Source organism: Oryzias latipes, chromosome 16 (genome assembly GCF_053564925.1).
Source record: "Oryzias latipes strain Hd-rR chromosome 16, Olatipes_Hd-rR_3.1".
In the NCBI taxonomy this organism is placed as follows: Eukaryota; Metazoa; Chordata; class Actinopteri; order Beloniformes; family Adrianichthyidae; genus Oryzias; species Oryzias latipes.
Genome location: NC_136252.1, coordinates 14017946 through 14031739, shown reverse-complemented (window position 1 = coordinate 14031739; position 13794 = coordinate 14017946). Strand labels below are relative to the sequence as shown.

Sequence of the window (13794 nt, the reverse complement as noted above, 5' to 3'; positions counted from 1 at the left end):
TATGACAAAAACACCAGGTAAAGAACTGATCAAGTCAGGGAAGAGTGCTCACTTTTCCCTGATAAACACAATGTAGTCCTCCATGCTGGAGTCCAGGAGTGTGGAGCATCTTTCCTTAGATACAATCTTTGTTTTTGGTAACGCAAACAGCCTTGATGCTGAAAATTAGGAATGATATAAACATCCAGTTACAAGGAAAAAAACCTTGGGAAAAAAGAGCAATTGAATTTATTTATCTAGTTTTGGACAAAGCACTCAGTGTGTTCCATACAAAGATGGATAACTGTTTTCATTAGAATTGATTTGAAAACATTTATCCTCTTCAGTAATTCCAAGAAATAAAAGAGAGGACGGCATCTGGCGAAAGCAATAACATGTTTGAATAAATACAACTGCATACACCAACACGCCTCTTCTAAATCTCACAATAATACCTAGCCATTTAAGATAGAAAGATGACACAAACTCATTTTCATATCAATCCCCTCACAGCACATCAGAGCTTCTGTTCTATATTTATCCAGCACTCTGATGTGCTCTGTCATAATTAAACATGCTCAAATTCCATGACAGATTATCCATCATATTGGAAAAGATTATATTTTTCATCTTTCAGTTAACAGCAGAGATCAAATCTGCAAAGTGTGGGACTCTAATCCATTTCTACTATTCGCATGAGCAGGTCAATGTAAATGTCTTGGAAGTATCAGGGTTTTGTAGCTGGATCTACATTTTTTTCTGCATATATTATAGGTTACAAACTTAAAAAGGTGCCTTTTTGATTGAAAGTACTAAAGAAAAAAAAACACACAAGCACTAAAGAAACTGCTTCAATTTTTTAACGAATACATTGCAATTTTATCATCATCAAATTAAATCAAACTTTGTAGACCACTTTTACAACTATAGTAGCTCAAAGTGCCAAATAGATATAGAAAATCAATTAATTAATTTAAAAAACAGCCCCTCTCACCCTCTGCGGGTGGTTTCTCAAAAATGCATTTTTTAATTCCATGTCATCCTATATTTACAATGTTGTTTTGGACTGAACATTCTTTGTTTACCAGTTTTTCTTCATAAATGTTTTAAAAAGTTGAATATTCTAAACTGGCAAAGTTGGGTGGAAACAAGTCTAAACTTCTAAACTTTCTGTTTGTTGTATTGTTGTTGCACCGGATAAAAAGGGGATTCATAGAAAAATTTGAGCCTCCAAAACAAATCAGCTTCAATCAAATGATCCATTATAACTCATATTCTACTTTACCTTTCTTTGAGGAAGTCCACAACTCTTTTGAAGTCGTCTATGCAGTATTCCCTCTTCATATCCATTAGGACACTGTCGGATGCCGACTGCACGGGGACATGGAGGAAGGCGTACACTCGCGGATGATTTAAAATCTTTGCCATCTCCTACAGAGACAAAAAAACAAGGAAATGAATATGAAAATTTAAGTTTGGAACTGGAACTTGGATGTGTTATTATTAAAGTTTTATTCACATGCACTCGTATGGGGCGGTTGACCCGTACAGGTGCTGCAGGTTTTTGGGTTGTCTGGACCCGTGGAGGCTCACAGACAGGAGCAGCTGCATCTTAAGGGGAACACACGTGTTTTGTAGTTCCGTTGAGGCTCGTACGGCCACCTTTAGGGATGTCATGAAAATGGAACGTACGGTTGTTGTGCGTGTGGTAAGTCTATTGCGACGTTTCTGTAAGGATAATGTAAGTTGCATACACTTATGAAGTTGACGTGATACTGTTGTTCGGTGCTCTTCTGCTGCACACTCGTCATTAATAAGGTGTGTGTACTAGGTACACGTCGACCACACGCAAAAGATGTGTACACGTGACACATAAGTGCCAATAGTACCCCCCACGATAATTCCTGCAGACCACCTCTGTGTACAGGTTTACCAAGCTTTTGGCCACGAACTGCCCATTCCCACCCATAAGGGCAGTAGTGACTAAGGCTGTATATAAAAAACTACTATCTACTGTTTCTTCAGCAGTCCCTTATTTTTAATAGATAAGACAACATGAATGTATTTATTTTTGCAACCGGACTGTGATCATACCAAGATGAAAACCTATAGATACACTGAACCTTGGCTCATACAGTGTCTTTATTTCTTTATTTATGGTACAAAACTACTGATCATTGTAAGGCTAGAAATCATAATTAAGATTATTCACAAAAAAAAACCCAAAGGTAAATAGCTCTGTAAATTGTAGCCTATTATCAACTAATGTAACGCCTAAAATACAGCCTTTCCACATACTTACAGATGCTGGCAAATATTTGCTGCACTGAATAAAGCAGCAGCATCTCACTGTTGCCAGGCTGAATAAATTGAAGATTCCATTAACATTCCTGCCTTTCAATGCACTCTTCTTTTCCCTCAGACCTTCTGTAACACAATGTCTCTTTCTCTCTTCCTCATATTTTTCTTTCTCCTTATTATATTGCCAAAATAAAAATAAAAGCAGCTCAGGGAATTCATCATGCCCCCACAAGATCTGAAGTCCCAGGAGTCAAGGTTTCTTCAGCAGAGACCCTTTATGTCTGACAAGTCGATAGCTGTTCTGCACCATGCAAGCCCCCCTTTCAAAACAAAATGATTAAAGAAAAGAAAAAAATATATTCGCCAATAATTAATGTGAGGAGGTAACTTTTTGTGTTTCTTAAAGAAAATTCTACAAAAATGATGGTACACTTTGAAACTTTCTATAACGCAAAATGCGTTCATAAAAGTGAGTTTTATGCAATTAAAATCTAAATATGAATGTGGCACACAAAAACACCTGATTTACTGTGAAGAAAAAAGCCTTCCAATGCTAAACCTGTTCTGAATTTAATGTGTGAATGTCTTCAGAAAGTCGACACACCATCTAATTCATTATGAAAAATAGCAAAGCAGGTGAAATTAAAGTAGAGTATTTTCCTGCACTATAAGCCTTAATCTTTATCAAAAATAATCTGGATTGATTGTGGTTGGTCTTACTGATTTTAAAGCGATTTTGTTTATGTTCTGTTTATTTAATGAGTTGCTAACAAGGTTGGATGCTATTGTAAATACGCTAACGGGGCTAACATGTGTCGCACTGTATTTTTCAATGTGTTCCTAACAAGGTTAGATGTTAGCGTAGTCACAGAAACTTTTAGTTTTAGCAGTATCAGTCTGCTTTTTTACATGTTGGAAACGAGGTAGTTACAGGTATTGTGAATATACTAACACAGCTAAAGTGTAGCGATGTTGAACTGTGTTGTTTTTGTTACGTGTCACATGTTAGCGTAGTCACAGAAACTTTTAGTTTTAGCAGTATCAGTCTGCTTTTTTACATGTTGGAAACGAGGTAGTTACAGGTATTGTGAATATACTAACACAGCTAAAGTGTAGCGATGTTGAACTGTGTTATTTTTTTTACGTGTCACGTGTTAGCGTAGTCACAGTAACATTTATTTTATTGGTTTTAGTCTGTTTTATTATGAGCTGCACACAAGGTCGGATGTTATTGTAAATACGATTTGCGGCTAACGTGTAGCAATGCCAGTTTTTTTTTAATTTGTTGCTAGCAATATTGGAATATGGCATAGTTATAGTAACATTTTTTTTAGCAGTATCAGTCTGTTTTTTCACATGTTGCAGACAACATACCCCAACTTAGCTCCCTAACTACTAAAAAAATATCTAGTGCCGGACTATTGTATAGGCTGACAACACTATTTACCCTGGATTTTAAAAAGCAAATACTTTATTTTTTTTATACGGCCTATATGACGCCATTGATTTCACAAGGTGAAAATCTACACAAAACAAGCATTTTACAAAGACTATTTAGGAATCCAATGTGTTCTGAAGATGAAACCATTGATGGTTTATTAAAAAAACACATTTAAACACATTTCTTTTCTGAAATTGTTCGAACACAATGCATTATGGTCCATATTCGCCAATCCAGTGAGCATCGATGCACACTTGATGGTCGAAGAGACTTCTGGGAACTTTCTATGGCACTCGATTTTGGAATTGTACATTGGGACAGCACTACAAAATAGCAAACATACTATATAGTGCACTGTGTAGTGAGTAGTGAAGGAATTCTGACATAGCCCTAAGGTTACTCTGTTAACGTGTTTAATAAAGTCTGACTGATTCAAAGACTTATCTCTGATTCTTTTGACTCACTTAACGGTCCTTATAGTTCAGTATGCCTTATGTATGACAGTAGTTCAAAAAAGACATCAATTTCCTTGATAGTGCACCGTAAAATGAGGTGTTCCCTATTGTGCTGTACCCAAATGTGTCTAATACCACATTAAATTCTTTGGGTTTTTTTTTACTATAAATTAAACTCAGAAAGAAGGATTTTTTTTCCGTGACATTTTTCCCTAAAACAAAATATCAAAGAAACGTTTATTTGTTTAGTCTACTGAGACATATAATTGTACAACAAATATTATCTGGTAGCATGATAGGAAGCACAATTGTGCTTTTTTGTGCTAAAACCTAATTAGAAAAGGGGCTTCTCTTAAAGTACTTTTCTCCAATAGTAAGGGTTTTTTTTCTATTTATTTGGCACTCATTTCGACACTAATTTCTTTTCTGTAAAAGAACTTGAGAGTCCACAGATGTCACATTTTTCTGACAGACATAATCAGAATCATCAGCATGCTAATTACCGAAAGAAAGAGAAAATGGAAAAAAAAAGATGAGAAGACGGGATGATTTTATGATTTCATTCAAGAATATGCTGATTGCAGTCCGTCTTTTCAATTAGGAGCTATTGTTGAACGTTTGGTCTTCCGTAACTACAGCATATGTGTGTGCGAACACGCACACAGACACGGCTCAATTGCAGCACCACGGGGGGTTGACCGCTTGTAGCTCCAAATTAAAAAGAATTAATTTGGTTGCAAAATGGAGCTTGATTAGTAGCAGAAATCAGGCTGTTGGATATCTGTGATTGTGTATCACAGTGAGACGAGGGGGAAAAAATATATACATATGAATGTGTGAAGCTCAACTTGTTTAAGTAAGAAACTTTTATATGTGAAATTCTTTAGAAACAACTTTTGTTTTGGTGTACATATAGGAGTTTCCAGTTGAAATAGTACATTTAAAACTCTTGCGTAATTTTCAGCCAAAGCTGGTTGTAAGTTATTCTTTAGAGCTTTTAAAATTAGCCCAGCACTGTTTTACTTCCCTTCACATTAGATCTCAGTCAAAATGCAGAGACCTTGAGCTAGAATAACCTTTAAGCTGCTAAAAGAGTAGCACTTTCAATGTTTCCTTTTGACGTGTATTTCAGTGAAAGTGAGGGTACTTACAAAAGAAAAATTCCCTTTCACAACTCAATATGGAAGAAAATAATTTTTACTTGGTTTTCTAAAAGATAATGTGTCAAAGTTGAAGGTTATCTACAGCTAGCTTTGTTAGACAATTCGTTCACATTAAATTGAGATTTTTTGAACTTTTATGCTGTCTTCTGTTTGTAAAAATAACCTTTATAGACAATTTTGAAGCATCTTTGGCATCCTCACAGCATGCCATAAAGCATTTATGCATTGGAATTAATCTTAGACTTGTTCAGATGTTTTCCTCTATATTCTAAGCTTGTTCAGCCATCTGAGGGCTTCAAGCTAAAGTATATCAAACAAACCTGATATTTTTTCTTTTACTTTTCAACTTACTAGAACTAACAGCCCCTTCATTAAGACGATGCAGCGGGTGTGCATGCGTTTGGCCATTGGAGGACTTTAAACAAATATTGTGCTGGTTAAAGATATAGTAAACACTATAATATGGTGGGTTTTAGTCAACATGTGCTACCCTTTGCATCACATGGTCAAGTGGCCAGCTAACATTAAAAGTCCGCAAATAGGCTTAAACACGCATTTCGGGCTTCCGCAATTGAAATTTTCCATTTACGTGTCGCTACGCAAGTTTCTATGACCACGACTTTTCAAGTACAATGTCCACAATGCATGTCCATTGAACCCACATTTGACCAACCAGGGACTCCGATTTGGTAGGGACGTATGGATGGCGTCCCCCTTTAATTCACATAAGTGCCAACCGTTTGAACATAAATCATGGGGGAGAATTTCTCGACACAAAGTCTTTCATATATCTGAATAGAACTGAGAAAGGAAAACCCTGGAGAAAGATTCGCAAGATTCGCTCCACTTTTTACATTTCGCACCAAAGCCTCTTCCAACTGTAGGTGGTGGACACGCACCACTCGAAATTACAAAAAGAAGAAGAAGCCCCTCAATGTTCATCCAGTGTGAACAGCATGGGCTAAAGGCACGTTCAAGAACCCATGTTTAGTACCTTTTTGTACGTGCGTCAAATGCCTGCTGTGTATGTAGCTTATGATAACACATTTATCACGTTGGTATACAGACCATCAATCAATGTGAGTCTCTATCAGCTCAGTGTTGTAGGGTCATAGTTTGCATCTTTTTACTTTTTACAGTTCTAAATTCAAAATGAGGCATAGATGAGCAAATCCCAGCTTTGACGTAGAAAATCAGCCCACAACTTCAAAGCCTAAATTCGTAAAGACATTTACTGATCAGTCTTAATTACTTTAGAAGCATAGTCGTATATGTTTCAGCTTTACTGCTTATCTTCCAGCTCAACTGGATTATTTTTTGTCAGCTCAAAACAAACTAACACAGGTTCTTTTTATCTTTGTCGATAAACCCCCACAAAAAGGCTCTATCTTAAAGCGATTAGCTTAAAGGATCTGCTATCTCTCCTGTCAAATCAGATAATTATGAAAATAGCACATAGGAGGAGAATACCATGAAAGGTGATTTGGCTCCAGACAGCCTCAACAAGAGACTATAAGCATTTAAACAAATTCACTTTTGTTCTTTAAAAAAAAAAAAAAGTATAATAAAAATGTTTTTGTGGCATTTTCAGGTCTGCTTTCTTCTTTTAAATGTATAATTCTTTAACCTTTATTCGCACCAATCTGCACACTCAATATTTTTAACAGTGACAGAGATTTCTGTATTAACAGTGAGGGCTACCAATTGTTAATTAAAAGTTCTGAAAAAGAGGTGGGTGGCAGCATAAAAGAGGCAGCAGATCAAGGGCAAAAACATTAAGATCAGCTTTAGAGAAATGTTTGTACTTTTAAGGCACTTTAAAAAGAAAACGTACTGAGTACACCAAAAACTATGACAGACATCAGCCATTACATAAATGTAATAAATAAATTTTACTGACATGCTTGAGGGAAAGAGATAGAAAAATAGGTACAGAGCATGTAAAAGCTTAATAGTTCTTTAGAATGTATATTTTAATGTTTTATCTAAAGCATTTAAATAGTGTTAAAAAAAACTAAGCTGAAAAACACAGAAGCCCAGACCCAAAGCTGCTCAACACAGTATTACAAATGTTGGGATAACTGTCAGTAAATTCATACTTTGTAAAAAGCAACTATAAAGTTTAAAGGTTAGCTGATGCCAGTACTTAATGCTCCTGCATGAAAAGAGAGATAGTTGCAAAATGTTCCCATTGAAAAAAATATATATATATATATATATATATATATATATATATATATATATATATATATATATATATATATATATATATATATATATACTTTTGTTTCGAAAAAATTTCCAACAAACCATCTCCGGTTAGTTCAATAAAATGGATGAGGGGGCCTTCCTGCTCTCTCATGCGGAGTCACCTGTCAAAGTTTGACAGGGGAATCCGCCTCAGTTACAATCATCTTTTTTTATATACGTCACATCACTACCATTGGACGACTCTGACGAAGACATCCGTGGAAACATGTAAGGTATTTGAAAAAACACAACCGTGTCTTATAATAGAAGAACCTAAAGATGTCAAACCATCTCTGGAATTGTATTGTTATACATGTTGGCACACTCTCAACATGACCAACTCAGAGGCAGAATGTATGGTAGAATGTCTGCCCTGAGACTGGAAAGTCGCGAGTCAACTCGACGGTCGAGTCATGCCAAAGACTCTAAAAATAGACACTCAGCATTGAAGGGTTGGATTGGGGGGGTTAGACCACCAAATGGTTACAGAACACAGACGTCTCTGCAGCTCCACGCTCCCTCCACCAGGGAACAAATTTTACACGCTTCAACAAATGAAACGTTGATACATAGAACATAGTTTCTGCAGAGTGGCAGCAATTTGTAAGAAATTCACCTCTGGGTTGTGGGCGCAAAGTAAGCCCACCCCCACATCTTATCACCCATCTGTTTACATTGTCTCCAGCTACCTTAAAGCCTCACACACACAACCCCACCCTAACATTACCAGTGAAAGAAAAATAGCGACTAGTGTATGAGCTGTCCATCCATACAGTTTTGAGCCAGATGCCAGCTCAGGCGAGGAAAAGGAAGACGTAGGGAGCCTGTGGCCTGCCAACTGTAATACTTACTACTGTAATACTGCTACAAGCTTTTTCCTCTGGCCTTTTTTCATCTGCTCCTGATTCACAACGATTTGAATAAAGAAATATTCAGAAATGCAAATTTGATCTTAATTTTGTCAATGTATGTCATTCATTCTGAGAAAATGCCACAAGAACATATTTAAAAAGACCAAAAAAAGACAACACTGCTGTGTTTAAAGTGATCTGAACTTTTAAACTGCTTTTTGCAGACACAAAGAAAATGTTTGTTAATCCATATCAATCCATGGAATTACACTGACATTTTTGACAAAGTCAGTAAAAACACAGAGGACACAAAGTACTGAGTTTTTTGGTTAAGTCCATGACAACAGACTAAGTGCTGCAAAAGAAAAAGGTATTTGAAACTCTGACACACTGACAGTATGTGACTTCTGAAACTTTGAATGGAGTGTAGACAATTGAAAAATGTCTTGAACACAATCGATATTTGCATGACCTTACTCCATTAACTTCACATCAACCCAGTAAACAGTCAAAAGATCAAACAAAAGAAGGATGTTATACAATAAAAAATAAAAGTCAACAACTCTTCTAGCAGTTTTGTGTCATATTTGTACAGTACAAGTACAATCAGCTGGTTGTTTCAATGAGAAGTCCATATAGTCAGAAAGAGCTTTACACAAAACAAATGAAAAGCACTTTAAGCTGGTGAAAACTTTCACATCTCTCCTTTTTAAACGTTGGTGCTCCATGAGCTAATGTGAAACTTGAACATCTGCAGGAAGAACTGTTGAAATAGCAGTGAGGAAGAGAGTGAACGGCACGTCTGATGGATCCTGGTCAAACTGAAATGAGGAGGCTCTTTAATGGACATCTGCTATTTTATTCAGCTCAGCCTTCCTGATTGCTACATACAAGGAGGCTACTTTCACACATCATTTACTGTTCTAGCTTGCATGATAGATTCAATCACACGCCGGCTCACTAAATCACAGCTATCTGCAGGCGCAAATAATTCTTTATGGATTTAGGCTTTGCTTTATTGGGAATGGACGAGGACGGGGACAAAGACAAGACAGACGGACTACTGAAATCAAAAATATAAAGGTTTTGGAGGATGGTTCAAAAATTAAATAGAGCTTTTTTTTTTGCCACCAGAGTACTGACAGCACAATGCAATCAACCAAAATGTCAGAGAGAAGTGGCCCATGAGAGGCGATTGGACCTTTAACTGCCCCAATCAGCAAATGGTGCCATGAGGCTGACGACATCTGTCAAGAAAAACATGCTGCACACGCTAAAAAAAAAAAAAAAAAAAGAGAAAGAAATAGTGTGTTCCTGTGAGCCAGAAGGAGACAGAGAGGTGTTTATCTGAGAATGCGTGTGCAGGAGGGCCATCTTTAATGGGGCAGTGGAGAAGTTGCGTGGCCTTTTCAGCTTCAATCAAAGCCTTTCACTATGATGATCTTATATAAGTGCCAGCGTGCTTCAGAGGAAAAGACAGCAGGATATTATTTGGCCTTTACTCAAAGATGATGGATAAATATACTTTCGAGAACTACCCTCATCATCATCCTCACACCATTTGTATTGCAGTGATTGCCTTATCACAATGGGAGTTAAAGGAATGAGAAGGAAAAAATATAAAGGGTTGCAGTTAGACAGAGAAATGAGTTTAAAGGCAAAAATATGAAAGGTGGTTAAACATGTGCTGAAAATACTCGCAGGTGGAGTTAATAAGAAAACATTTAAGGAATAACTTTCAATTCCGATATTGGTGACTTGAAAAATGTGATGTAAAATTGGGTTTTAAAGGGATTTGAATAAGGAGACAATAGAAACAAAAGACCGGTTAAATGAGAGCATCCTCATCTCTTTTTTTATGTAGGTTAATTGACAGAGGAATTAAAGAAAAAAAAAAGATGTGATTCTAAAAAAAAAAAAAAGTTAAAAGCATATTGAAAAAAAAGTCTTCACACACACTCGCAGACCCAGCGTGTGTGTCATCCAAGTATACTTCTAATTGTCAGTTAATTGTTATTCCCTATCATTAGGAGGGCGGTTTTTTAATTGTAATGTAGCCAAGCATAAAGCCTACCTATACATGTGGGGGGACAATTAGCCACCTCCATTAACCCCTGGTTAATTACAACCTCCATTGCTGCTTCCCACAGCACTTTTTCTCAGTCCTCGTTACCCCTCATCTTTATCCCCAGGCCTTCATTCCCCCCATTTTCCCATCCTTATACCATTTATCTTCTATCTCACTAATCCTTGATTGTTTAAATCAAAGTGTCACTTATGAAATGACATTTCTTCTGGGGTTTTTTCTAGGTTACCACCATTCCATTACCTGGAATTATTGTTTTTTCAATAAATTCTAATCCTCAAATTGCAGATTAGATTTACAAGTGGACACACCAGTAGAGTCAATGCTAAAGATAAAAAAAAGGGGAGATTGAGAAATAGGAAAACATAAAATGCTCTCGTGACCTTTCATTAGAAGGTCAGAAGTCACAAAAAGGCAAATCTGAGCACTGATATATGTATACTACACTTATCATTTTTACTTTTTTTAACTACCACCTTGCACTTGCTTTTACAACACAGATTTTTTAACCACATAGCAGACAAATTACACATCAAGGCTGAAAACAATTGGAAAAGCCAAATGTTTAAAGTCCCTTTCCGGTCATCTTTTGGTTTATTTTAAAGGTGTTCCCAGTGGTCCTTTAAGATCATGCCGTTTTTGACCTAAATCTGAATAACCTGTGTTGTTTTCTAGGACATAGTCTCTGTAGAGCAGCAGTAGTTAAGCAGAAATGTACCTCTGAGCTGGACTGTTGACGCAGAGTAAGTCCGACCCCATTTCCCATCATCCATCTGTTTACGTGCTCTCCCGCTAGCTTACAGCCCCTCCGCCAACTAACTACCAACCTAACATTACCGGTGCAACAAAAATGGTGAGTGATATCAAAGCTATACAGCTGTACAGATTAGATAATACAGCCTTTTTCTAATTGCATTTGTGAGCCTACAACCGATTCACAACAATTTGAATAAAGAAACAATCAGAAATGCCTTTTTATGCGTAATTTACTTTATGTGTGACTCAGAAAAAAGGCCACAAAACCATGTTGAAAACACCAAAAACATGCTTTTTGATTGGAGTGGGTCTTCAAAAGGGCAAAATATAGACGTAGAGACAGGCCTCTAGTAGACATTTAAATCATCTAGCAGATAACGAAAATGTACATTTTACTATTTAAATGAATGTAATTCTTCAACAGTTTATGCAATTAACCAAATTCCAGCAGATAATAAAGCAGAGAAAAGCGGCCATACGTTGATTACGTAAGCACTTTACCACTGTAAAGTGCTTACGTAATCAACGTAAATCAGCAGATTTTAGGCAAAGACAAGGGACTTAATGCCGTTATGCAACACTCTGCGCCAATTGTTGCATGACCGCAAAGCCCACATGCAAGGCCACTTTTCTCTGTGTCAGAATGAGCTGATTCATGTTGGTTGCATGAGCAGTTAAAAGAGTTAGGGTAGGTCAAGGAGCGGGTGTAAAAAAGGTGTTTCCAGCGACATCAAGAGTTTTAAAGGATTAAACACGTGAGCAAATACATACAAACGCTTTTATTTATTTTTACAGTTGGCAACAATGAAAATCCCCGACGGAGTCTTTAGCTCAGGTTAGAAAAACGTAACATTGGGAAAGGCAGAAAGAGCTGCTGCGTGAATGAAGATAAAACACAAAATGTCACGACTGCACCAGTGAAAAAGCCTACATAAATAGTACCATCTGACTTTACATCTCAGTTTTTTAAAGAACATCTGTGAATCTACTTTCTTCTCTCCTTCTCTACTCACCTAAACTAAGCTAATCAAGATTGTAAAAGACATGAACCAAAAAGTTCTCTGCTGGTGAAGTCCTGACCATAAACAGTCGCAAACGTTTATGAGTCATGAACAAAGAACAGTCCAATATAGAAGCTCCATCCTATGGAAACATATTATTAAACATCTCTATGTAAAAAATATATATATATATATATATATATTTTAGACAATTCAACTCTGACAGTAAAACATGATTTATTTTTTCAACAGAACTATGAAAAATATTTTCAACCATTTGCTCTATTTTAGACACACTAGTTGATTTGTTACTAAAATAAAAAAAATAAAAAAATTATATTTAATATTAAAAATGATTAATGTCATCCTTTAAAATGTTTTGGAAAGTATATGAGTGTTGTCTTACCGTGATAAAATAAAATCATATTTAAAACCACAGAATAAAAGGCTAAAATGGCGGACATAAATATTTTTACTCCGACACATTTGAAAATCACAAAGGAAAAAAGCAAAAATAACGAGGGGATAAGTATGCTTACTGTTCCATTCTACAGGACAATAGTGACTGATAAAATGAATTCTCTAAATAGGACAAAATGATCCTTAATTGACTCATTATAAAGGAAGAGAATGAACTAATGAGTAGAGACAAGAGCTGCAGCCGAACAGCTTGGTAAGCAAAACAGAAGGACATTTAGTTTATTGAACCAAGTCGAAACAACGTTTGTTCGGACTGACGACATATTATGAGAAAATTAAGAAAAAGAGGCAATGAAAAGCCAATGTCAAACAAAAACACTAACAAAGATAATCCTTCATTAATAAGTAAAAATTCTGTTAAAATATACTGTGTTAATGTTTAAATAAACAGAAATAATAATAAATAATGAAATATAGATATACATTCTACAATTAAAAAAAACTTTACTGTTGTTTTTTTCACGGGATTGTTAAAGTTGTGTGTGTGTGGTTGCTGGTAAGCCTCACTTTGTGTGGGTGGAACTTGTTGTCATTGAGGAAAAGCTTTGGAGACTATGGGACTGTGGCTCACAGCAGAAAATCCAATGTTTCTCTGATTGCCTCTTTTAATATAAAATCAAAAACAAGTAACCTCAAATGTGTAACATACAGCACAGCATTCTTGTTCACCCTGGAACACTACGAAAAATCTGCTAAATACTGAATTTGATCCTATCAAGGGTCTTGTCTTCTGTGGAGTCTCACTTTACAGCCTCTTTCTGCTATCTTGTTCTGAAGTTGTACAAGGGGTTGACTAAAACTGTGTCACAACTGATTTTTAAATTACAGCTAAATCCACTGCACAGTCCAAAGACAGCTGGGTTGAAAGTGACTGTAGAAATGTGGCTGGATTTTTCATTTGGAAGTGTTTTGTCCAACTCCATGTTCGCATTTGCATCTATACTACCCTACAGAGTAACCCAATTTGTTCAAAAAGCCTGTTATAGTTGAATGAAAAACACAAACCTGCTTTTTTGTGCAATTCCAAGCCA

General features: G+C 36.2%; 1 protein-coding gene across 2 annotated transcripts in view; it reads right to left on the bottom strand.

Annotated features, from left to right (window-relative positions):
* cdkal1 (CDK5 regulatory subunit associated protein 1-like 1) overlaps nt 1-13794 on the bottom strand; it is a 252726-nt gene that overhangs the window by 102827 nt on the left and 136105 nt on the right. For both annotated transcript variants that reach the window (XM_023963817.2, XM_023963818.2), the window contains exon 10: nt 1265-1410. In XM_023963817.2, coding sequence (XP_023819585.1) covers nt 1265-1410 — 146 coding nt within the window. The remainder of the gene's footprint in view (nt 1-1264; nt 1411-13794) is intronic.